The 27,374-nt window shown below is 45.3% G+C and overlaps 1 protein-coding gene across 6 annotated transcripts in view; it reads right to left on the bottom strand.

The window, feature by feature from the left end:
• Nucleotides 1-573: 573 nt before the first annotated feature.
• LOC109869082 (GRIP1-associated protein 1) overlaps nt 574-27,374 on the bottom strand; it is a 114,858-nt gene continuing 88,057 nt past the window's right edge. For 4 of the 6 annotated variants that reach the window (XM_031804076.1, XM_031804077.1, XM_031804080.1 and 1 more), the window contains 2 exons: nt 1,337-1,473; nt 574-1,223 (listed from right to left, as the gene is read on the bottom strand). In XM_031804076.1, coding sequence (XP_031659936.1) covers nt 1,124-1,223; nt 1,337-1,473 — 237 coding nt within the window. In that variant the 3' untranslated portion in view covers nt 574-1,123. Of the gene's footprint in view, nt 1,224-1,336; nt 1,474-19,906; nt 23,249-27,374 lie in introns of those variants that run through there. The other 2 variants (XM_031804079.1, XM_031804081.1) reach the window with 1 other exon arrangement.

Raw genomic sequence — 27,374 nt, 5'->3', positions numbered from 1 at the left:
GTGCTACTACTACTACTACTACTACTGGTGCTGCTACTACTACTACTACTACTACTACTGCTGGTGCTACTACTACTAGTATTGGTGCTACTACTACTACTACTACTGGTGCTGCTACTACTACTACTACTGCTGGTGCTACTACTACTACTACTACAGCTGGTGCTACTACAGCTACTACTACTGGTGCTACTACTACTACTACAGCTGGTGCTACTACAGCTACTACTACTGGTGCTACTACTACTACTACTACTACAGCTGGTGATGGTGCTACTACTACTGCATTATAGATAGACTCATGATGGTAAATTGAATGGACTGTTCCTACCAATATAATCACATCTCTAGTGCATCATAAGGCCCAGTTTACAAGCATGGCAGAGTAATGAAGTGGACAGGTTGGAAAAGCCATCAGTGGACAGACAAACAGACAGACAGCGCACGTTGGCCCAGAGAAATGGACTATGCAGATGAATTAACTGTCCCGAGAGAACTATAAAGCAATGGTCATTACCAGTGGTTCCTGCAAAAACAGTTCATCTTTAAAATCCATAAAAATCCACCTTCTCATTTGACAATAAGGGTTATTTATTCCTAAGGGGGCAAGAACACATGGGGAAACATCTAAGCCAGCTAAAATAACATTTGATGTAAAAAAAATCATTGAGGTTAGTCTAGTATTTTTCTTGACCCTAGGCACAAATGAATCACATCAATTGTTGGGACAGGCATGGGCTGTTCGGTCAGACAGTAGCTAAGCAAAATGTATGACAAATGCTTTACACTCATTCAAAAATATATAATTTGAGTTTGTACAACATGAATAAAGACATGTCCTACAGTATATAGTTATTAACTCTGACCTTTAAGACAAGAGCTATTCTAACACTTATTCCATGGGCTCAGATAGTAGGGGGAAATCTTTCTCATCTCTTTTGGGATGTGAAAAGGTGATTGAGTGTATAATAATAACTCCAGGGAGGCCGTTTTCATGATCTCCAGACAACTACTGGAATGGATCAAACAGCACAAAGAGAGATATATGGCAAACGATCATTTGACTCCCCCCCCCCCCCCCCCTGATAAATGGTTTCTTCAAGAAAGACTGGATTTAAACCCTTCATTCTGAATTAGGAGATTCCCACACACACTCTCTGACAGCCTCCCACGCCGGATGGCCGTGTGCGTGCACTGCCTCAATGACACACTGCACACCCACTCTGGGGGCCAAAAAGAAAAGAAAAAACAAAGGCAGATTTCATTACACAGACACTTAGAAGGAGAATCAATACAGCCTTAGCAACATGTTACCGTGCTCTTCAAAACATCTCACATTGAAGGGCAGGAGATAGCAACGTCTGCTGGTAGTAAGAGGGCACTGACGTAGGAAATTGGTTGCATCACAGGTTTCCCCTCCCTGGCTGGTGTTGAAGGAAGCTTGTGAGAGCTGGGATGATGCAGGGATGATGGCTGAGGAAAATGAAAGAAAATGAAAGAACTGAGACAGGAGCCCATTTAAGATGGTATAGAAGGGCCTACTGCAAATGTCATCATAGATTGCTAGTGATAGCCTATGTGGTCAAACAAAAAGCAAACAAAAAGTAATTGATTATATGATGTAATATCTGATATCAAAGGCAATAGTCCCCTCCTGTACTCCCAAGACTGAGTGACCAAGCAAGACTCCAACACCATCATTAAGTTTGTTGACGACACAACAGTGGTAGGCCTGATCACCGACAACGACGAGACAGCCTATAGGGAAGTGGTCCTTCAACGTGAGCAAGACAAAGGAGCTGATCATGGACTACAGGACAAGGAGGGCCAAACACGCCCCCTTTCACATCGATGGAGCTGTAGTGGAGCGGGTCGAGAATTTCAAGTTCCTTGGTGTCCACATCACCAACAAACTATCATGGTCCAAACACACCAAGACAGTCGTGAAGAGGGCACAACAATGCCTTTTTCCCCTCTGGAGACTGAACATACTTGGCATGGGTCCCCAGATCTTTAAAAAGTTATACAGCTGCACCATCGAGTGTATCCTGACCGGTTGCATCACCGTCTGGTATGGCAACTGCTTGGCATCCGACTAAGGCGCTTACAGACGGTAGTGCGTATGGCCCAGTACATCACCAAGCTTCCTGTCATCCAGCGCCTCTATATCAGCCGGTGTCAGAAGAAGGCCCAAAAATTGGTCAAAGACTCCAGTCACCCAAGTCATAGACTGTTCTCTCTGTTACCGCACAGCAAGCGGTACCGGAGCACCAAGTCTAGGTCCAAAAGGCTCCTTAACAGCTTCTACTGCCAAGTCATAAGACTGCTGAACAATTAATCAAATGGCCACCTGGACTATTTACATTGACACAACCTCCCCCCCTTTTGTTTTAACACCCCTGCTACTCTCTGTTTATTATCTATGGATAGTCACTTTACCCCTACCTACATGTACAATTTAACTTGACTAACATGTACCCCCGCACATTGTCAGGACTGTCCTGTGAGGATCCGAATAAGTCAGATCAGCTTGCCAATAAATAACTTCAGCCAGACCAGCTATCACACTATAGAGGGGGGAGAAAGGAGCTGGTGGGGGGTTGACAGTTGTAAATTAAGGATTAGAACTTTCAGCTATCTCCCTCTCCAAATTCACACAGGAATGTGCCTTTGTTTCACAGACGTTTTCCCGTGAAATTCTAAGACGTTCTAAAGTGAATACTGGAACAATAATTCTAACAGAATGTTGGCCATCTAAAGAAAAATAATGTAATTTTGATAGTTTTTTTGTGATGTCATTAAAAATGTAAAAAGTCTCCATCCTCTACATTGCGTATGAAATATGAAAAATTATTAAAGTGTTTTTAAGAGAGGGATGTGATATTAGAACCTATAAGAGGAAATTGTTTCTATAACTTCGTACAAGTGAGTAGTCGCCGCCCCTTGAGTAAGGTCAGAGAGCGTGTCAGCCTCACGAACCACCCCTTTTGAATGAACTGTATAAAACAATGGGTTAAGAATGAACATATCAGACCAGAGAGGCGTGTAGCTGCAGCTCACGTCCAAAGTGGTTCGAACTCTGAATATCAACATGAGGTAGAGGCGAGAAGCTCACCTCCTGGATAATCACTGGTACTGCTGATTAGCTGTCCTAAGTAAAGTATCTAGAAAAGCTCATTTAAGTGGGACCATCCACCACTTTTCAAACCATCATATTCTACTACTCTCATCACCCCAGTGAGAACCATCGATACGGCTGGCTAGCCTATCTTCAAATAATAATCTCCCAGAGCGAGTGGAAGCAGAGTCAGCTGAGTCAGCTCTTTTTTCTATTGTCTCTTTTTGGTCCATTTAGATTGTTAATGTAGATTGTATACAAAAAAAAATGTCAAAAATGTTATGGTGAAAAATGTTAATGTTTTACTGTGTCTTGTTGTAGGCTCCTAAGTGGACCATAAGGTTAAAAACCAAACCAAATTAAGAAAACTAAACAAAAAACTAAAATAAAAAACTAAGTAACTCCACCAGAGTGTCTCTTTTGGGTCACTGTTGCCGGTCCCAAGCCTGGATAAAGGAGGAGGGTTGGAATTGTGACGTAAAAAAAAACAAGAATCGACAGAAGAAAGTTCATTTGTAGTTCTAAACATATTTAGGGTGTTTTTACTCACTTTGTGTCTCTCCCGCGACGTCCTCTCTCCTACAGCGTCCATCACAATTACCTCTCCTACAGCATCCATCACAATTACCTCTCCTACAGCGTCCATCACAATTACCTCTCCTACAGCGTCCATCACAATTACCTCTCCTACAGCGTCCATCACAATTACCTCTCCTACAGCGTCCATCACAATTACCTCTCCTACAGCGTCCATCACAATTACCTCTCCTACAGCGTCCATCACAATTACCTCTCCTACAGCGTCCATCACAATTACCTCTCCTACAGCGTCCATCACAATTACCTCTCCTACAGCGTCCATCACAATTACCTCTCCTACAGCGTCCATCACAATTACCTCTCCTACAGCGTCCATCACAATTACCTCTCCTACAGCGTCCATCACAATTACCTCTCCTACAGCGTCCATCACAATTACCTCTCCTACAGCGTCCATCACAATTACCTCTCCTACAGCGTCCATCACAATTACCTCTCCTACAGCGTCCATCACAATTACCTCTCCTACAGCGTCCATCACAATTACCTCTCCTACAGAGTCCATCACAATTACCTCTCCTACAGCGTCCATCACAATTACCTCTCCTACAGCGTCCATCACAATTACCTCTCCTACAGCGTCCATCACAATTACCTCTCCTACAGCGTCCATCACAATTACCTCTCCTACAGAGTCCATCACAATTACCTCTCCTACAGCGTCCATCACAATTACCTCTCCTACAGCGTCCATCACAATTACCTCTCCTACAGCGTCCATCACAATTACCTCTCCTACAGCGTCCATCACAATTACCTCTCCTACAGCGTCCATCACAATTACCTCTCCTACAGCGTCCATCACAATTACCTCTCCTACAGCGTCCATCACAATTACCTCTCCTACAGCGTCCATCACAATTACCTCTCCTACAGCGTCCATCACAATTACCTCTCCTACAGAGTCCATCACAATTACCTCTCCTACAGAGTCCATCACAATTACCTCTCCTACAGCGTCCATCACAATTACCTCTCCTACAGCGTCCATCACAATTACCTCTCCTACAGCGTCCATCACAATTACCTCTCCTACAGCGTCCATCACAATTACATGCACATGGCCAATTATGCAAATTAGGTGATGACGTCATTTAGCGACTTTTAGGACAGCCAATAGCTACTTTCCTTACTGAGGAGTTGGCAACACTGGCAGAGACAAACTACAAGTTGAACTCAGTGAGATATACTCCTAAATTGACAGAGCAGTATGTTTTAGCAATTTTACAGCTAGCTAGTTACTTCACATGCTGATATTGACTTTGGTATTATTGTGTGTAGCTACAGTTGAAGTCGGAAGTTTACATACACCTTAGCCAAAAACATTTAAACTTAGTTTTCACAATTCCTGACATTTAATCGTAGTAAAAATGCCCAGGATCACCACTTTATTTTAAGAATGTGAAATGTCAGAATAATAGGAAAGAGAATGATTTATTTCAGCTTTGATTTCTTTCATCACATTCCCAGTGGGTCAGAAGTTTACATACACTCAATTAGTATTTGGTAGCATTGCATTTCAATTGTTTAACTTGGGTCAAACGTTTTGGGTAGTTTTCCACAAGCTTCCCACAATAAGTTAGGTGAACTTTGGCCCATTCCTCCTGACAGAGCTGGTGTAGCTGAGTCAGGTTTGTAGGCATCCTTACTCGCACATGCTTTTTTCAGTTCTGCCCACAAATCTTCTATAGGCTTGAGGTCAGGGCTTTGTGATGGCCATTAATACCTTGACTTTGTTGTCCTTAAGCCATTTTGCCACAACTTTGGAAGTATGCTTGGGGTCATTATCCATTTGCAGCCAAGCTTTAACTGATGTCTTGAGATGTTGCACAAATATATCCATATAATTTTCCTCCCTCATGATTCCATCTATTTTGTGAAGTGCACCAATCCCTCCTGCAGCAAAGCACCCCTACAACATGATGCTGCCACCCTTGTGCTTCACAGTTGGGATGGTGTTCTTCGGCTTGCAAGCCTCCCCCTTTTTCCTCCAAACATAACGATGGTCATTATGGCCAAACAGTTCTATTTTTGTTACATCAGACCAGAGGACATTTCTCCAAAAAGTACGATCTTTGTCCCCATGTGCAGTTATAAACCGTAGTCTGGCTTTTTTATGGTGGTTTTGGAGTAGTGGCTTCTTCCTTGCATCTTCACAAGGTCCTTTGTTGTTGTTCTGGGATTGATTTGCACTTTTCAGACCAAAGTACGTTCATCTCTAAGAGACAGAACATGTCTCCTTCCTGAGTGGTATGACGGCTGTGTGGTCCCATGGTGTTTATACTTGAGTACTATTGTTTGCACAGGTGAACATGGTACCTTCAGGGGTTTGGAAATTGCTCCCAAGGATGAACCAGACTTGTGGATGTCTACAAATATTTCTGAGGTCTTGGCTGATTTCTTTTGATTTCCCATGATGTCAAGCAAAGAGGCACAAATACATCCAAAGGTACACCTCCAATTGACTCAGATGATGTCAATTAGCCTATCAGAGGCTTCTAAAGCCATGACGTCATTTTCTGGAATGGCACAGTCAACTTAGTGTATGTAAACTTCTGACCCACTGGAATTGTGATACAGTGAATTATAAGTGAAATAATCTGCCTGTAAACAATTGTTGGAAAAATGACTTGCGTCATGCGCAAAGTAGATGTCCTAACCGACTTGAAAAAACTATAGTTTGTTAACAAGACATTTGTGGAGTGGTTGAAAAACGAGTTTTCATGACTCCAACCTAAGTGTATGTAAAATTCCGACTTCAACTGTATATACAGATGCCTTGGACTAAATAAAGTAATGTTACAGAGGGTATATACAGTATGAAAGTATAGCAATAAAAGGTATAAACTGTCATTAAGGCACATCACTGATACAACCTGCGAGACAAACCAACCTCCCAACAAGCTCAGGTTGTTGTGAGTTTGTTGTGACCTGACCTGAATGACCCGATAGGAAAGAACTAAGAGACCTGATACTTCAGACACCTGGGACAGCAACTCTACATCAATCAAAAGCTGCTGGTAATGGAGAAGTGTGTGTGTGTAACTGGATAAGTATACTAGAGAGCAATGAGCTTCACAAAGAAAGCTGATTATGCGTCACTAAGGAGTAGGTAAGCTGTGCCTCCCAGTCTGCCAGGAGTGTCCCCTGGTTTGTTGGTTGGCATGCACCATTAAGGTTACATCTATAAATGACGAGTCGTACGCACTGTGTGGAAACACTGGACATAATGCAATGGGACACATGAGAACATAGCAGTAATTTACTAGTGTGTTTTTGACCTCTAAAATAAACTCAATGGCCAGTTTATTAGGTACCCCATTCACAAAAATGGTTTGCGCCTACAGACAGTGAGTCACTTGGCTATATAAAAGCAGGCAGACAGGCATCGAGGCAGTCAGTTACTGTTTGATTGAATGTTAGAATGGGCAAAACGAGTGATCTAAGCGATTTTGAGTGTGGTATGATCGTCGGTGCTTCCAGTATCTCAGAAATGGCCAGCATCCTGGGCTTTTCACACACGACAGTGCCTAGGGTTTACTGAGAACTGTGCAACAAAAAAACATCCAGTCAGCGAAAGTCTTGTGGGCGAAAACAGCTTGTTGATGAGAGAGGTCGAAGGAGAATGGCAAGAATTGTGCAAGCTAACAGGCGAGCACGAACACACAAGTAAAGGCACAGTACAACAGTGGTGTGCAAAACAGAATCGTGGGAATGCACAACTCATCGGTTCCTGTCACGGATGGGCCACTGCAGCAGACGACCACACAGGGTTCCACTCCTATCAGATCAAAACCAGAAGAAGCGGCTCCAGTGGGCACTCAATCACCAACACTGGAAAATTGAGGTGTAGAAAAACATGGCCTGGTCCCCCGAATCTCGGTTCCTGTTGCGTCATGCTGATGGCAGAGTCAGGACTTGGTGTAAACAGCATGAGTCCATGGCCCCATCCTGCCTGGTGTCAACGGTACAGGCTGGTGGCAGTGGTGTAATGGTGTGGGGAATGTTTTCCTGGCACACATTAGGTCTCTTGATACCAATTGAGCAACGTTAGAACACCATACCTTGTAGAATCCATGCCCTGTGAATTCAGGCTGTTCTGGGTGCAAAGGGGTGTCTGACCCGGTACTAAGTAAACTGGCCACTGGGTATGGGGGCTGACAGGGGCATTAACACAACAGCACTGCTAAGGATGCTTAAATAGCCAAGTTTAGCCATTTGTTTGTAATGTGAGTAGCAAAGATCAGTTTCTCACAACACTGATACCAAGAGGATCCACCTGTCTGTACATAGCCATGTAAGTGTAAGAGAGCCATGCTATCACATCTCTAGCCCCCTCCAAAGAGGGACCTGATGGACGACTATCTGAAGAGCATGCAGATGCATCTAGGGATCAAAGTGCTCCTGCTGCAGGACACCAACAGCCTGGAGGCTCAGCTCAGCACCCAGCAGACCAGGCTAAAGAACTCCATGCTACGAGACGGTCAGATGACCCCTGCTTCCTCAAGCACTGAGTGAACGGGGCCGCCTTCCACACCCAGATTCGAATTCACAAGGCTCGAATGGAGAAGGGTATAGGGGACAATCACATTTTATCACCTCCACTGATCCTCAACACGGGGCCCCCACAAGTGTGCGTGCTCAGCACCCTCCTGTACGCACTGTTCACTGCGTGGCCATGCACGCCTCCAACTCAATCATCAAGTTTGCAGACAACAGTAGTAGGCCTGATTACCAACCATGACGAGACAGCCTACAGGGAGGAGGAGAGCACCCTGGGAGAGTGGTGACAGGAAAATAACAAAATGAGCTGATCATGGACTTCAGGAAACAGCAGAGGGAGCACGCCCCTATCCACATCGACGGTACAGTAGTGGAGAATGTGGAAAGCTTCAAGTTCCTCTGCGTACACATCACTGACGATCTGAAACGGTCCACCCACACAGACAATGTGGTGAAGAAGGTGTAACAGCGCATCTTCAACCTCAGGAGGGTGAAGAAATTTGACTTGGCTCCTAAAACCCTCACAAACTGGCTGTATCACAGCCTGGTATGGCAACTGCCCCACCTGCAACTGCAGGGCTCTACAGAGGGTAGTGAGGTCTGCCCAACACATCACCCGGGGCAAACTACCTGCCCTCCAAGACACCTACAGCACCCGATGTCACAGGAAGGCCAAACAGATCATCAAAGACAACAACCGCCATTGCCTGTTCACCCCGCTATCATCCAGAATGCGAGGTCAGTACAGGTGCATCAAAGATGGGACCAAGAGACTGAGAAACAGCTTCTATCTCAAGGCCATCAGACTAAAATAGCCATCACTAGCCGGCTTCCACACAGTTACGCAACCCTGCACCTTAGAGGATGCTGCCCTATTTACATAGACTTGGAATCAATGGTCACTTTAATCATGTTTAAATAATGATTACATACTGCTTTACTCATCTCATATGTATATACTGTATTCTATTCACTGTATTTTAGTCAATGTCACTCCGAATTTTCTCAATCTAATATTTATATATTTCTTAATTCCATTCTTATACTTTTAGATGTGTTAATTGTTAGATACTAGCTCCAACAGTGCAGTAGTAACACAAGCTTTTCACTACACCTGCAATAACATCTGCTAAACATGTGTATGTGACCAATACAATTTCATTTGATTTGAATGCACAAAAACAGGTGAGGAGATCCTGAGGCCTATCGTGTGGCCCATTTTTTTTAAAGGTATCTGTAACCAACAGATGCATATCTGTATTCTCAGTCATGTGGAATCCATAGATTAGGGCCTAAAACATGTATTTCAATGGACTGATTATCGTATGAACTGTAACTCTATAACTGTAACTGCAAATTTTGTTCAGTATATAACAGTACCAGTCAAACGTTTTAGAACACCTACTCATTCAAGGGGTTTTCTTTATTTTTACTATTATCTACGTAATAGCGAAGACATCAAAACTATGAAATAACACATATGGAATAATGTAGTAACCAAAAAAGTGTTAAACAAATCTAAATATATTTTATTTTTGAGATTCTTCAAAGTAGCCACCATTTGCCTTGATGACAGCTTTGCACTCTCTAGGCATTCTCTCAACCAGCTTCATGAGGAATGCTTTTCCAACAGTCTTGAAGGATTCCCCACATATGCTGAACAGTTGTTGGCTGCTTTTCCTTCACTCTACGGTCCGACTCATCTCAAACCATCTCAATTTGGTTTAGGTTTGGGGATTGTGGAGGCCAGGTCATCTGATGCAGCACTCCATCCCTGTCCTTCTTGGTAAAATAGCCCTTACACAGCCTGGAGGTTGTCATGGAAAATGACATAGTAATCATGCAATCCCGTGTTTTACTGTTTAAAGAATTGTCTCTTGTTATATGCTAGTGTTTTTGCTAACCTGATACAAACTTGTCTTTGTGGGACTTAGCTGTATGATTAAGATTCTTATGACTAAGTTCCGCTTGGGTGCGACATCCCGTGGGTTTACTATCTACAGAAAGTCACATGTATGGAAAATAGCAGAAAATAGCACATTAAGGTGTTTTGCTGTTGTGAATGCAGTTAGACGGTTGAGCCCTCGGGTTATCAACCTTGTTCTACCTTAAGTCTGCACAGACAACTAATGACCTTTAACACACGATCTGCTGACTGCCACGTAAGCAGAAAGGGGTTGCATTTCCTCTATAAAAGCAGAGACCCGGCTATGTTTGTTAAGCTTTCAACTCTGAACCATTCTTGGTGATGGTTGATTTGCTTCATTTTGGCAAATCTTATAATAAAAGTGTTGTTTGAAAGAATCTGCAGTCTCTCTTCCCTTTGATTAGATATTCCACAACCAGGTGTGTTGGGTCATTGTCCTCTTGAAAAACAAAATGATAGTCCCACTAAACCCAAACCAGATGGGATGGCGTATCGCTGCAGAATGCTGTGGTAGCCGTGCTGGTTAAGTGTAGCTTGAATTCTAAATAAATCACAGACAGTGTCACTAGCAAAGCACCCCCACACCATTACACCTCCTCTTCCATGCTTTACGGTGGGAAATACACATGTGGAGATCATCGTTTCAACCTACTCTGCATCTGACATAGACACGTGGTTGGAACCAAAAATCTCAAATTTGGATCCAGACCAAATTTCCACCGGTCTGATGTCCATTGCTCATGTTCCTTGGCCCAAGCAATTCTCTTATTATTATTGGTGTCCATTAGTAGTGCTTTTCTGGCAGAAATTCAACCATGAAGGCCTGATTCACACAGTCTCCTCTGAACAGTTGATGTTGAGATTTGTCTGTTACTTGAACTCCGTGAAGCATTTATTTGGGCTGCAATTTCTGAGGCTGGTAACTCTAATGAACCTATCCTCTGCAGCAGAGGTAACTCTGGGTCTTCCTTTCCTGTGGCGGTCCTCATGAGAACCAGTTTCATCATAGTGCTTGATGGTTTTTGCGACTTTCAAAGTTCTTGATATTTTCTGAACTTCATGTCTTAAAGTAATGATGGACAGTCGTTTCTCTTTGCTTATTTGAGCTGTTCTTGCCATAATATGGACTTGGTATTTTACCAAATAGGGCTATCTTCTGTATACCCCCCCCCCCCTAACTTGGCTCAGAAGCATAACATGTTTTACTTAAGGCACACATGTTAATTGAAATGAATTCGAGGTGACTACCTCATGAAGCTGGTTGAGAGAATGACATGAGTGTGCAAAACTGTCATCAAAACTGTCATCAAAACTGTCATCAAGGCAAAGAGTGACTATTTGATGAATCTCAAATATATTTTGATTTGTTTAACACTTTTTTTGCTTACTACCATGATTCCATGTGTTATTTCATAGTTTTGATGTCGTCACTATTATTCTACAATGTAGAAAATAGTAGAAATAAAGAAAAACCCTTGAATGAGTAGGTGTTCTAAACTTTGACTTGTTCTGTATATATACACAGTATATATATATTTATTTAACAGTGGAAAGCTGCATTTTGTACCATGTACTGCATATGATGGTCAATCTTACCATCACAGAGATGACAGGTATTGATTTAGTTTAAGTATCAACATGTGTTGGGATATCAACATGTCTTACTCTATATTTCTTGTGGTTTCTCCCATCTTGTTGATAAGCTGCAATGTTCAGCTTTTATTTTGTATGGGTTGTGGGCTTGAGGGGAGGGTCAGCTGTTTGTGCTGGGAGGCTGTTCAAAACATAATTGCTCATTTACAGTTGGCAACTACAGCCCTAACTGGCCCGATAAATGTGTTGCTGAGACGACAGGAGGACAGCTTTTTTGTGCAATGTTGTTTTGATGTTAAATCTCTTTTCAAAAGGGAGGCAGTGAGAATAGACGAGAAGCACAAAATACACTGTGACAAAACAGACTGTGTTGTCTGCATGGCACTACTTTATACATCCTATTCATAGATAGATTTAAGGTTAAAAAAAAGAAAAGAAGAGGTATTGAATTCAAACACAGTAACACCGGTTGGCGCATTCATCTTGAAGTGGAAGCATAAAGCAGTTTCTCAAACTTTGTGCCAGGGACCGGCATGGCCTTCTTCCGTGGGACCGCTTGGGTAAAAAATTGACAATCGCTTTTAAAATTCAAAATACAAATTTTTCTATGCGCTTCTCTATGATATCTACTATCCTAACACAGAATTGCTTAAGATAGTAATAACATGGACCATCAAACAATTTGATTAGCTATTTTATGATCACCTCGGGGTATCAGAAACAAATGTGTAAACCATTTTTGGGGAAAAAACTAGATTTTGGCCTCCCTGACATTATCTAAACAAATTCAAATAACATACAAAGGTATGTCAAATCAGGTAGGCCACATTTTAATATGAAGGAATTATGGTTTGTAGTGATTGAAATGCATCAGAAAGTATTGGGAAGTTCAGGAAAACGATCATCATGTAATTATTGTGTGTGTGTGTAGAAAATGCAATTTTCTAACAGTCCCTTCTAGCTTGTCCTGTGCGGCTTGTGAGCATTAGCAGAGGGAAACAGAAGCCACACACGTGTTCATGGGAGTTATAGCTCTCAGGAATTGTTAATAGCCGACGGCTAAAGTTAGAGCGACATTCGTAGGATGAAAACAGACACCGCTCTATCAACCACTAAGCGGACATTGGAGGTTACTAACGTAACTGTGGTTCTATGAACTAAACATTCAGTGGATTTAGACGAACCAGTGCAATCAGCAGGACTTTTACATGAGGGATATGCCGCAGACCAACAGGCATTCCTCCACAGACCAGCGCCGGTCCACAGACCTGGGTTTGAGGCTGATTTCATGGAATTACTCACTATTGGGTGAACAGAGAACACAGGTTCAGAAGTAGCCCTGAGGTCAACATGAAGATATATTAACTGAAAAATTCAACGCTCAGGAGGAACACTTCATTCTACTGTTGAACCACCACTGTATGCCCACGTCAGTCCAATTACAAGAGTCAAGAGCCAGACGCCTCAGTGAATTGCGTTTAATTAAAAACAGATTAGAAAGGTTGGTACCATGACACTACAATTACTCAATAAAACTTGTCTTCACCTTTCGATACTTCATTTTCCAGGGGGACATAAATACAAGAAAAGCAATTAGTGTAACAAAACATATGCAATTTAGAGACTATGACATCAAATAAAACAGTAAATTCCATATTCTAAAAAACATCTATACACTAATGGTGGCTACACAACACATCAACTTTACATTTATTTATTCTCGGTCTCAAATCCCATTACTTAATTAAACTGTCACTCAATTTGTAATCCGAACAGTGATTGGCGACAAAGCTAGCTAGTCTGTTTGCAAGTCACCTCCGGGGAATCTTGCAAGGTGGGCAAAGGTTGGGTTGCTTCACAAGCCTCTCTGTCAATCATCACTAAATCCAGTGCACACGCTTAACAAATCAGGCACACTGCTAACAATGTATTCCATCTCACAACGCTTATAGACATGTGTGCTACACATGTGTTCACAGGCCAGATGTCTACTTCAGCTTTAAGCAAATCTATGAATTATACATGATTTTGAGATTTGTTTGGAGGTCAGTGAAGAGCTTAAAACCACTTGCACTTCCTGGTTCTATTTTGAAGTAGTGTATGTTTGGGTGCATTACTTTATCCCCCTTCTAACAAGTACAGCATCCATTATGTCACCTGGGTATGCAATGCCTTTCTATTTTTATGAGATTAGTACAACTACCCATTGTTTGTGTTTACATTAGTTTATTTATGAATAATGTACTCGGTTCACCTCTATGTTAATCTTCAATGGCCTCGCCTACTTCAGTGCTGCTAACCTTCTTCTCGCTCTCTTCCTGCATCCAATGTGTATACCATAAGATTGGTCTCAACCTCAGACCCAGAGGAGTGAATTACATTCCATGCACCTATGAGGGCACTTGCCTAAAGTGAGCCTCTGAAGGGTATAATTATCAGCGCTCAATAAATACACTGAACAAAAATATAAACACAACAATTTCAAAGATTTTACTGAATTACAGTCAGGGGTGAAAGTAGATGTAATTTCTTACCGATACCGAGCACGCCTTTTTATATGTTTTATATACTACAAAAATGACAGGGTAGCCTACTCTGCTGACACTGACAAACAGGAATAAAAACAATGTTGTCTGATCCATATAAATCGCACTCAGAAAAAGGGAGACAAATACAACATGATATCCATCTTACCTGGAGGAGGAAATGATTGTTCAAAAACAAACCAAAAAGTGGCACTGTCCCAATGATAAAGACAGTGGATATGTACACTCACCGGGGATATGGCACATGTTCTCGGCTGGTGCCAATAAGACAGGCTACTGTTCGCTTAATTAAGTTAAGAATAATCCTAACTAAAAGACAGATTGAAGTATTTTCACTGTCATCTCTTTACAACAATAGCTATTTATTTTCCACGATTGTATTTTTAAATATTGCGATATGCCTAGCTGGGTCTCTCTGCTTTTCACTGACAGTTGCAATTTAACAATCATCTATTTGGTATTTGCAGCGCGCGCTGCTCAAATTGCGACCCCTTCCGACTGTAGAGATGAGATTTAAAACAATCCACAGGTTATTTATTTATTTTAAGAAGCTAATAATCCTCTGTGGCCAAATCATGCTTTCTGGTGAAGTAGCCCACTTTATATGATTGGTATTAGTTTCTGTATGGACAGGAGTAAGCAAATTAGGCTATATAATTTTGGCAATTAAATGTATTTTACTTCAGGGAAAGCTTCCCCTAGCCTTATAGACAGCCGCCTATGCTTTGTAATGTGGCATAAACAACCAGTCACAGTGTTTTCATCTGATTGTCAAACAATCACTTAATAAAAGGCACCTCTGTAGGTAGGTTCCCCTTGCACATTTGTTCACTCACAAAATTATTTCAGCATCTGAGCCCCAACAGTGCACTGTGCACCCGCAATTTGATGAATGGAAAGAAACATCGGTTATAAAACACATACATGTATTGTACTGCCATTTTGCGGTTGTCATTAGGCCTACACACACTGAATTGATGTTATCCAAGTGCACCTTGATCTCGGCCACTCATCTCCACCTTGACAACATTTAAGTGTTCTCCATAAACCACAACGCAATTTGGAGTGTATACCACTCGGTTTATCTGTGAATTCGAAAAATGTTCATGCTGCTTACATGCAATAATGTTAAATAATGGTGTAATCGCAAAGAGTTTTTGGGGCATGTTGTGTGATAGGCTCACGTTTTACCCATACGGCTGTACCTGACCATATCGCCTTACTTTCACCCCTGGTTACAGTTCATATAAGGAAAGCAGTCAATTGAAATAAATTCATTAGGCCCTAATCTATGGATTTCACATGACTGGGAAAAAAGGTAGGGCGTGGATCAGAAAACACATCTCCTTCGCATACGGTTGATCAGGCTGTTGATTGTGGCCTGTGGAATGTTGTTCCACTCCTCTTCAATGGCTGTGTGGAGTTGCTGGATATTGCCGGGAACTGGAACACGCTGTCGTACACGTCGAACCAGAGCATCCCAAGCTTGCTGAATGGATGGCATGTCTTGTGAGTATGCAGGCCATAGAAGAACTGGGACATTTTCAGCTTACAGGAATTGTGTACAGATCCTTGTGGCATGGGACCATGCATTATCATGCTGATACATCAGGTGATGTCGGCGGATGAATGGAACAACAACGGGCCACAGGATCTCGTCATGGTATCTCTGTGCATTCAAATTGCCACCGATAAAATGCAATTGTGTTCGTTGTCCGTAGCTTATGCCTGCCCATACCATAACCCCACTATGGGACACTCTGTTCACAATGGATGACACCACACGATGCCATGCATGCTGTCTGCCATCTGCCCGGGACAGTTGTGAAGAGCACACTTCTCCAGTGTGCCAGTGGCCATCAAAGGCGAGCATTTTCCCACTGAAGTTGGTTATGACACCGAAATGCAGTCAGGACCATGGTTAGGATGACAAGCACGTAGAAGAGTTTTCCTGAGATGGTTTCTGACTGTTTGTGCAGAAATTCTTTGATGTTGCAAACCCAGTTTCATCAGCTTTCCAGGTGGCTGGTCTCAGACGATCCCGCAGGTGAAGAAGCCGGATGTGGAGGTATGATAGAATTTAAAGTGCCTTAATTATAACAACAAAAAACTACACAATCATAATGTGTACCAGTAAGTAATATGCTGTTCAATTATCTTAATGTTGATTATACAATCTGTGTGCTCTTGATGTCTGATCTGAATTGTATAGGTTATACCTAGGACTTCCTATAGGGGCACACAGGGCTTCCCAGCTCACTCCTTACAAGTGACTTGAAGCCAAATCTCTGTGATTTATTTCTATATTTCCCCATTAGGTATGAATGCAATTTTGAATGTATTTGTTAATGTCAGAATGTTACATATGTTACTGTGTTATTTAGTCAGCAGCAAAGGTGTTTAAAACATTCAAATGTGTTATTTGTGTCTAGACCACTTTGAAATTAGCCGTTTTGCTAGCTAGCTTGCTAGAAGGCTGCTCACTTGCACGAGGGCTTCATGATCGGAGCATGCCCGAGAGAGGCCGCGCACAGCTCCTGTGTGTCTGGGTGAAAAAGAACAATGGAAAACTTTTGGCAAATGTGAACGTTGTTATCTAAAGCACTATTTTCTACCTAATGGTTGATTTTACATGAAAATACTCATTACAAGTAACTTGAAGCAGATGCTACATCTGTGTGATTTATTTCTAGATTTCCCCCTTTAAGGGGTATAACAGAGGTCCTGGGCTGGCATGGTTACACATGGTCTGAGGCCGGTTGGACATACTGCCAAATTCTCATGCCAATTGCATGCTCCCTCAACTTGAAACATCTGTGTTTTGTGACCAAACTGCACATTTTAGAGTGGCCTTTTATTGTCCCCAGCACAAGGTGCACCGGTGTAATGATCATGTTGTTTAATCAGCTTATTGATATGCCACACCTGACAGGTGGATAGATTATCTTGGCAGGGATGTAAACACATTTGTACACAAAATTTGAGAGAAATAATATGTTTGTACATATGGAACATTTCCGGGATCTTATTTCAAGTCATGAAACATGGGACCAACACTACGTTCCGTTCATATTTTTGTTCAGTATAGATGAATAATAGTAATTGCTGTTTTCTGACTGAAAGGATGGGAGAGAAAATGAGATATGCAAAAACAAAATTTAAAAAATCAGCTAGCTTCAAGAAATAAGGGCTAGATTCAACTCTGAGCGCCGAAGATCCCCATTATAGACCGATTGAAAATAAAAGGGAATTTACGATTGAGCCGAAATCCTGTATGTAGTGTTTAGCGTTTAGGCAGTCTCCACAAACGCGGGAACATTCAGTTTAAATATGAAATCTTCCGCGCTCCGGATTGAATCTAGGCCTTAGTCTCACGTGTCTGATTCAGCACGTTAGTCTGCAATATGAACACTGCAGGCGTTTGAACTGAGATGTTAAACTATATGGCAGGGAGACATACTGTACCTCAGATAACTAGATCGTTTCAGGTCAACCTTGTGTTCTCTACCGGTATGACAATAAATTGCTGTTTCGTTCTGAAATTACAAAAACACCCAAAGGGATGAAACATGGAATATATTTGAGACATTTTTATTGACAGTGGATACATACAGTAATCTTAAAGAAATGAATAGTCCACTGGGCACGCTGTTGAGTACTACTGTGATGTGTATTTTGAAACCCCTTGATGATTACATCTGTTATTATTTATGAGGACTTTGCTGCAGCCGAGTTTGGCAGTTCAAACACTTAAAGTAAATGTATAAGTGGACAAGACTATTTAAATAAAGCACACAATCTTTAATCTACTGAAAAAGTGCAAAGTGTTACTCATCTGCTAAAACGTCTTTAATGGATGACTGGGCTTTTTAAAGAATGTTCCTCAACACATCTTCTGAACCTATGTAGGGGTATTTTACTGTAAACTTAATTGATAGCATTACAAATAGAATACAGGTATAAATAAATGATCAGAATTTTAAAATGTTAAATATAAAAGTCTTAATAATGTTAAATGACAAATTAACTAATGACATACAATTACTGTATATCCTTATTGATTTCAGACGGATATGTAGACAAGCCTTGTATTATAGGTCTGGGCGATATGGCCTAAAAGTCATATCTCGTTTTTTTCCTTCTAATTTATGGGCGATTCACGATATCGCTCTGGATTTAACAAAAAATATTTTCTCTAAATAAGCGTTGCTTATTTGACAATTAAATGTCAATACGCTACATTTCAAAGAGTCTGGAATAATCTAATGAATTCAGGGCTTTAAAAATTATACCTAGGCTAAATAGGTCTTCCACAACCATAAACCACAAACTACTAATAGTTTGACCAGCATTTTTGCAATAATCACTGACCTGGCTTTCACGTCTGTCAATAAAAATGTTTAGGGATTTTTTTTTTTTACACAAATTTAACCAGAACAATGCACAGCCACCAACAATGACCAACTTCTTGTAGCAGGCATTACAGAAAATGAACACAGGTCTCATAAACAATCTCTCAAGCACAAGCCCACGTGCTAGTGAGTAGCCAGCTAATCTTTATTTACTGAACAAAAATATAAAACGCAACAAAAGATCCCCCAAATTTTCCATATGCACCAAAAACATATTTCTCTCACATTTTGGGCACAAATTTGTTTACAATACCTGTTAGTGAGCATTTCTCCTTTGCCAGGATAATGAATCCATTTGACAGGTGTGGCATATCAAGAAGCTGATTAAACAGCATGATTATTACACAGGTGCACCTTGTGCTGGGGACTGTAAAAAGCCACTCTAAAATGTGCAGTTTTGTCACACAACACAGTACCACAGATGGCTTGTCAAATACACATTTCAAAATACGTTTTTCTGCTAACTTTAGCATGCCGCAAACTTTTTGCAGAGCGACTTACTGTGGATACATTTGGCGCAGTGGTCTAAGGCACTGCATCGCAGTTGCTAACTGAGCAACTAGAGATCCTGGTTCGAGTCCAGGCGGACAGACCTATGGTGCGGCGCACAATTGGCCCAGCGTAGTCCGGGCTAGGGGAGGGTTTGGCCGTCAGGGATGTCCTTGTCCCATCGCCCTCTAGTGACTCCTGTGGCAGACCGGGCGCATGCACGCTGACACGGTCACCAGGTGAACGGTGTTTCCTCCAAGACATTGGTGTGGCTGGCTTCCGGGTTAAGCAGGTGTTGTGTCAAGAAGCAGTGTGGCTTTGTTGGGTTGTGTTTCAGAGGACCATGACCTTCGCCTCTCCCGAGTCTGTAGCGATGAGACAAGACTGTAACTACCAATTGGATATCATAAAAGCATGGACCTTGGTCTCTCCTTACAAAATATCACTTCTTTTTTTTACATGACAGCAGTTACACACCTTTGATGTGATGCAAATTGTTTGGGAAAAATATGAATTGTATTTTATACCGTTATATTTAATGATATTCTTAGCCTATTCAATAATACTGTATATGTGTTGACTGATCAGGGTAGCCTGGTAAGTGTGCCTTGTCTGTTTAAGGAACAAAATCACTATTGGTTTCATGTGCATGGCACAGCCATTTAGAATATAGGCTGCACAGACCAGTAACATAATTTCAAATCAAAATATGCCATTCTATTCTTCTTGAAAACATATTTTATTAGTCTTATGTTTCTTAGGACCTGCCAAAAACGTATTTGTGATGGTGTACATTCAATTAATTTATTCAAATACACCTCCCACTCCTAATCTTGCCGGCATGTGCACTGGAGGCATAAAAGACTTAACGCGGCAAAAATTGGACTGTATGAATGGGGCTCTAAAAAAACACAACCTGATTTTTTTTTTTTAACAAGCAACATACCAAACAATGAAGCAACAATGAACATAAAATAAAAACCTAGATTGTTGTGACATAGGCATTTGAAACATCGTGCCAAAAAATACATTTGAATATATTATATTAATTTGATATATCGCCCAGCCTTACTTGTACATAAGAGAAGACGTTCTTGGGGGGGGGGGGGGGGGTCTTCCAATGACCAATCTGTTCGTTCCTAAACAAGTGTTCACGGAGGCCTGAATGAAGTGCATACATTCTCAGATAAGGGAAACATGTCTCAAAGTATAAAAAGCTAACACAGGTAGGTATGCACGCTGTGTTAGACCACCCTGTGTTATACCATCTGATCTGCCCAGCTACTGCTGTTCAGTCATGTTGAGAAGTTATTTAAAATTAGACATTTGCTAAGTGAGTCAAAGACAGGTGAAATAGAAGGCACAGCTTCACATGATTCATGTTTCCCTCATCCTACAGGGCATGGGGCCAGTTCTTCTGACACACAGTAATGGCCAGGTATTGATGGCAGATAATAAATATTGGTGATGAGTTTCCTGTCCATGTTGAACTCAGCGAGCACACTGATGAGCTTTGCCAGAGTGAAGGAAGAGTTGAACTCAAAGACAACTGACACTGTTGTTAGACCTCAGCCAGGGGGACAAATTAATCTGCTCATCACAGAGAATCCTCTGCTTCCTTTTATTTGGAATCTAATATTTTTTAGAAAATATCAAAGTGGAGTTAAGCCGGAATTAAATGTGCAAATCTAAAGACACCTGGAGTCTTAATTGGGGATAGAGAAAGCAGCCAAAGTGACATTTTGAAAGCAGCCCACAAAGCAGGCATCCAGCCAGTCTCTGTGGAGTTGGACATCATGTTCATGTTGACACCAGATGCTGAGCTGCCAAGGCCTCCCTCCGTGCTTCTGCTGCAGTCACGGGACTGGTGCAGATTAAAAGGAAACGAGCACAGAGATCTAACCCAGTGAGTGGACACAGGGGTGGTGTGGTCCAGCGACCCAGAGATAGGAGTGGTTTTGTCCATTCCCCAAGAAACAGTGGTGGTTTGGTCCAGTCCTCAACACTATGCATGTTATTGAGTTTTTGTAAATACATATTTTTACTACTGGCTTTAGGATACTCACACTTTCCCCAGACAAACTCAAACTGGACATTTCAGCATCTAGAATGTATGACGGACATAAAACCCTTACAATCATTTTGGCTCATATACAATACTGTAACAACCCTGCTGTTTCATTACAATACGTATTACTCTGAGAACAGTTCAATTACTACAGTTGTTTTTCATATATACAGGATTTATACAAACAAAAACAAGAGTTGCAGAGTTGAAAGTATAAAGAAATGAATACGAGTACAGGCAAAACACAACAGCTTAAGCCTCTGTATGAGTAGGCAAAATGTCTCTTGTTATTCGCAACATTAAACAATCTCTTGAAGTTGTGAACCAGTAAAGCACTGTGTCCTGGCATCCAGACATTGTTGCCTTCTGCTATTCTTCAGATCACACCAGAGTGGGGAGGCAGAGAGTGCAGACAGACAGAAGTCAGATCACACCAGAGTGGGGAGGCAGAGAGTGCAGACAGACAGAAGTCAGATCACACCAGAGTGGGGAGGCAGAGAGTGCAGACAGACAGAAGTCAGATCACACCAGAGTGGGGAGGCAGAGAGTGCAGACAGACAGAAGTCAGATCACACCAGAGTGGGGAGGCAGAGAGTGCAGACAGACAGAAGTCAGATCACACCAGAGTGGGGAGGCAGAGAGTGCAGACAGACAGAAGTCAGATCACACCAGAGTGGGGAGGCAGAGAGTGCAGACAGACAGAAGTCAGATCACACCAGAGTGGGGAGGCAGAGAGTGCAGACAGACAGAAGTCAGATCACACCAGAGTGGGGAGGCAGAGAGTGCAGACAGACAGAAGTCAGATCACACCAGAGTGGGGAGGCAGAGAGTGCAGACAGACAGAAGTCAGATCACACCAGAGTGGGGAGGCAGAGAGTGCAGACAGACAGAAGTCAGATCACACCAGAGTGGGGAGGCAGAGAGTGCAGACAGACAGAAGTCAGATCACACCAGAGTGGGGAGGCAGAGAGTGCAGACAGACAGAAGTCAGATCACACCAGAGTGGGGAGGCAGAGAGTGCAGACAGACAGAAGTCAGATCACACCAGAGTGGGGAGGCAGAGAGTGCAGACAGACAGAAGTCAGATCACACCAGAGTGGGGAGGCAGAGAGTGCAGACAGACAGAAGTCAGATCACACCAGAGTGGGGAGGCAGAGAGTGCAGACAGACAGAAGTCAGATCACACCAGAGTGGGGAGGCAGAGAGTGCAGACAGACAGAAGTCAGATCACACCAGAGTGGGGAGGCAGAGAGTGCAGACAGACAGAAGTCAGATCACACCAGAGTGGGGAGGCAGAGAGTGCAGACAGACAGAAGTCAGATCACACCAGAGTGGGGAGGCAGAGAGTGCAGACAGACAGAAGTCAGATCACACCAGAGTGGGGAGGCAGAGAGTGCAGACAGACAGAAGTCAGATCACACCAGAGTGGGGAGGCAGAGAGTGCAGACAGACAGAAGTCAGATCACACCAGAGTGGGGAGGCAGAGAGTGCAGACAGACAGAAGTCAGATCACACCAGAGTGGGGAGGCAGAGAGTGCAGACAGACAGAAGTCAGATCACACCAGAGTGGGGAGGCAGAGAGTGCAGACAGACAGAAGTCAGATCACACCAGAGTGGGGAGGCAGAGAGTGCAGACAGACAGAAGTCAGATCACACCAGAGTGGGGAGGCAGAGAGTGCAGACAGACAGAAGTCAGATCACAATACCACAGAAAGAACCAAGACATGTTACAGTAAGTACATTCAGTAGTAAAGCAGTTTCAAGAGCACTAACCCCTTCCTACCCCCCTCTATCCCTCTCCTTTCATCTGTGTTCCCAGCCAGAGGTTCAGTCAGTCAGTTAGGTAATGTCCTCTTGTTGGCCACAGAAACAGGTGAAGAGAGAGGGCAGAGAGGAGGGTCTTGTTCCAGTCTTTTAGCCCGTAGCTGAGCCAGCTCCAGGACTTGAGTCTTTACTTAAACGGACAATCTCCTGAGACAGAACTTCAAGGTCCTAAAAAAAGACAAACAAAAATTGCTATTTTAATACCACAAAGCTGAGTAGCAAACCAAAACCTCTGTTCATTCCTGGCATTTTCATATCCAAAACTCTTTCATCCTCGCTCATTCTGAAGTACTGTAGCTAACGAAATACCAAACATCAGAGAGTTCATGCAAGGTGTTGGGAAACAACTGTAACATTGACAATTGTAGCATGGAGACTATATAATATCAACCAAATCAACATTTTCTCCAGCCAGGGTGCAGGGGAGCCATTTAGCAGACAGACTCAGGTTCAGCTACAATCTCCTACCAGAAAAAGCCAATGTCCCTTCCTCTGTGTGCTCACTCTAAAGCAAGAGCCATCAAATATTAACAGGGCTGTTTGTTTCTGGGCTGGTGGCTCCAACAGGCACTGAATATTCATGACTCGCTGCTGGCCGCTGCCCACCAAATCCAGAGAGGAGATGGGGGGGGGGGTGAACCTGCCCACCTGCAGGTTCACCAATATCGAGCGCAATCATCACAGCACCCTTTGTCATTCTGCACTTTGTGGGCTGCGACACGGCTTCATCATGCTCCAGCACACGATTAGGAGCCCATGGCTGAAAGGCTACTTGGTAGCAGCGGTGAGGGACGGTGAGGGGAGGGAGGGATGGGGAAGGAAGGACGGTGAGAGTGGGACGGGGGAAGGAGGGACGGTGAGAGTGGGACGGGGGAAGGAGGGACGGTGAGAGGAGGGCCAGGGGAAGGAGGGAAGGGGGAAGGAGGGACGGTGAGAGTGGGACGGGGGAAGGAGGGACGGGGGAAGGAGGGACGGTGAGAGTGGGACGGGGGAAGGAGGGACGGTGAGAGTGGGACGGGGGAAGGAGGGACGGTGAGGGGAGGGACGGGGGAAGGAGGAAGGAGGGACGGTGAGAGTGGGGCGGGGGAAGGAGGGACGGTGGAAGGAGGGACGGTGAGAGTGGGACGGGGGAAGGAGAGACGGTGAGGGGGGGGGACGGGGGAAGGAGGGACGGTGAGAGTGGGACGGGGGAAGGAGGGACAGTGAGAGTGGGACGGGGGAAGGAGGGACGGTGGAAGGAGGGACGGGGGAAGGAGGGACGGTGAGAGTGGGACGGGGGAAGGAGGGACGGTGAGAGTGGGACGGGGGAAGGAGGGACGGTGAGAGTGGGACGGGGGAAGGAGGGACGGTGAGAGTGGGACGGGGGAAGGAGGGACGGTGAGAGTGGGACGGGGGAAGGAGGGACAGGGGAAGGAGGGACTGTGAGGGGAGGGACGGTGAGAGTGGGACGGTGAGGGGGGGGGGGCGGGGGAAGGAGGGACGGGGGAAGGAGGGACGGTGAGAGTGGGACGGGGGAAGGAGGAAGGAGGGACGGTGAGAGTGGGACGGGGGAAGGAGGGACAAGGGAAGGAGGGACGGTGAGAGTGGGACGGGGGAAGGAGGGACGGTGAGAGTGGGACGGGGGAAGGTGAGAGTGGGATGGGGGAAGGAGGGACGGTGAGAGTGGGACGGGGGAAGGAGGGACGGTGAGAGTGGGACGGGGAAAGAGGGACGAGGGAAGGAGTGACGGTGAGAGTGGGACGGGGGAAGGAGGGACGGGGGAAGGAAGGACGGTGAGAGTGGGACGGGGGAAGGAGGGACGGTGAGAGTGGGACGGGGGAAGGAGGGACGGTGAGAGTGGGACGGGGGAAGGAGGGACGGGGGAAGGAGGGACGGTGAGAGTGGGACGGGGGAAGGAGGGACGGGGGAAGGAGGGACGGTGAGAGTGGGACGGGGGAAGGAGGGACGGTGAGAGTGGGACGGGGGAAGGAGGGACGGTGAGAGTGGGACGGGGGAAGGAGGGACGGTGAGAGGAGGGCCAGGGGAAGGAGGGAAGGGGGAAGGAGGGACGGTGAGAGTGGGACGGGGGAAGGAGGGACGGGGGAAGGAGGGACAGTGAGAGTGGGACGGGGGAAGGAGGGACGGTGAGAGTGGGACGGGGGAAGGAGGGACGGTGAGGGGAGGGACGGGGGAAGGAGGAAGGAGGGACGGTGAGAGTGGGGCGGGGGAAGGAGGGACGGTGGAAGGAGGGACGGTGAGAGTGGGACGGGGGAAGGAGAGACGGTGAGGGGGGGACGGGGGAAGGAGGGACGGTGAGAGTGGGACGGGGGAAGGAGGGACAGTGAGAGTGGGACGGGGGAAGGAGGGACAGTGAGAGTGGGACGGGGGAAGGAGGGACGGTGGAAGGAGGGACGGGGGAAGGAGGGACGGTGAGAGTGGGACGGGGGAAGGAGGGACGGTGAGAGTGGGACGGGGGAAGGAGGGACAGGGGAAGGAGGGACTGTGAGGGGAGGGACGGTGAGAGTGGGACGGTGAGGGGGGGGACGGGGGAAGGAGGGACGGTGAGAGTGGGACGGGGGAAGGAGGGACAGGGGAAGGAGGGACTGTGAGGGGAGGGACGGTGAGAGTGGGACGGTGAGGGGGGGGACGGGGGAAGGAGGGACGGGGGAAGGAGGGACGGTGAGAGTGGGACGGGGGAAGGAGGAAGGAGGGACGGTGAGAGTGGGACGGGGGAAGGAGGGACGGTGAGAGTGGGACGGGGGAAGGAGGGACGGTGAGAGTGGGACGGGGGAAGGAGGGACAAGGGAAGGAGGGACGGTGAGAGTGGGACGGGGGAAGGAGGAAGGAGGGACGGTGAGAGTGGGACGGGGGAAGGTGAGAGTGGGACGGGGGAAGGAGGGACGGTGAGAGTGGGACGGGGGAAGGAGGGACGGTGAGAGTGGGACGGGGAAAGAGGGACGAGGGAAGGAGGGACGGTGAGAGTGGGACGGGGGAAGGAGGGACGGGGGAAGGAAGGACGGTGAGAGTGGGACGGGGGAAGGGGGGGACGGTGAGAGTGGGACGGGGGAAGGAGGGACGGTGAGAGTGGGACGGGGGAAGGAGGGACGGTGAGAGTGGGACGGGGGAAGGAGGGACGGGGGAAGGAGGGACGGTGAGAGTGGGACGGGGGAAGGAGGGACGGGGGAAGGAGGGACGGTGAGAGTGGGACGGGGGAAGGAGGGACGGTGAGAGTGGGACGGGGGAAGGAGGGACGGTGAGAGTGGGACGGGGGAAGGAGGGACGGTGAGAGTGGGACGGGGGAAGGAGGGACGGTGAGAGTGGGACGGGGGAAGGAGGGAAGGGGAGGTGGAAGAGGAGAGGAATGAGGGTGGCTCTACATGGTTGCTCTCCCCTACAGCATTCTCTCATAAGTGCTTAATTAGATCAGGATTTTCTCATTTAATTTGGATAAAAGCAAACAGTTACATTGCTGTTAACAAGTCTGGCACAACTAGCCACCAGCGTTGGGTTCCTTATGTCAGAGCCTACAGCCGCTTCTCCCACAACTAGCCACCAGCGTTGGGTTCCTTATGTCAGAGCCTACAGACGCTTCTTCCACAACTAGCCACCAGCGTTGGGCTGCTTATGTCAGAGCCTACAGACGCTTCTTCCACAACTAGCCACCAGCGTTAGGCTGCTTATGTCAGAGCCTACAGACGCTTCTTCCACAACTAGCCACCAGCGTTAGGCTGCTTATGTCAGAGCCTACAGACGCTTCTTCCACAACTAGCCACCAGCGTTGGGCTGCTTATGTCAGAGCCTACAGACGCTTCTTCCACAACTAGCCACCAGCGTTGGGCTGCTTATGTCAGAGCCTACAGACGCTTCTTCCACAACTAGCCACCAGCATTGGGCTGCTTATGTCAGAGCCTACAGACGCTTCTTCCACAACTAGCCACCAGCATTGGGCTGCTTATGTCAGAGCCTACAGACGCTTCTTCCACAACTAGCCACCAGCGTTAGGCTGCTTATGTCAGAGCCTACAGACGCTTCTTCCACAACTAGCCACCAGCGTTAGGCTGCTTATGTCAGAGCCTACAGACGCTTCTTCCACAACTAGCCACCAGCGTTGGGCTGCTTATGTCAGAGCCTACAGACGCTTCTTCCACAACTAGCCACCAGCGTTGGGCTGCTTATGTCAGAGCCTACAGACGCTTCTTCCACAACTAGCCACCAGCGTTGGGCTGCTTATGTCAGAGCCTACAGCCGCTTCTCCCACAACTAGCCACCAGCGTTGGGTTCCTTATGTCAGAGCCTACAGACGCTTCTTCCACAA

Source organism: Oncorhynchus kisutch, linkage group LG24 (assembly GCF_002021735.2).
Source record: "Oncorhynchus kisutch isolate 150728-3 linkage group LG24, Okis_V2, whole genome shotgun sequence".
Classification (NCBI taxonomy): domain Eukaryota; kingdom Metazoa; phylum Chordata; class Actinopteri; order Salmoniformes; family Salmonidae; genus Oncorhynchus; species Oncorhynchus kisutch.
Note: the sequence above shows the minus strand (reverse complement) of the source record. Positions and strands in the feature narration are given on the sequence as shown.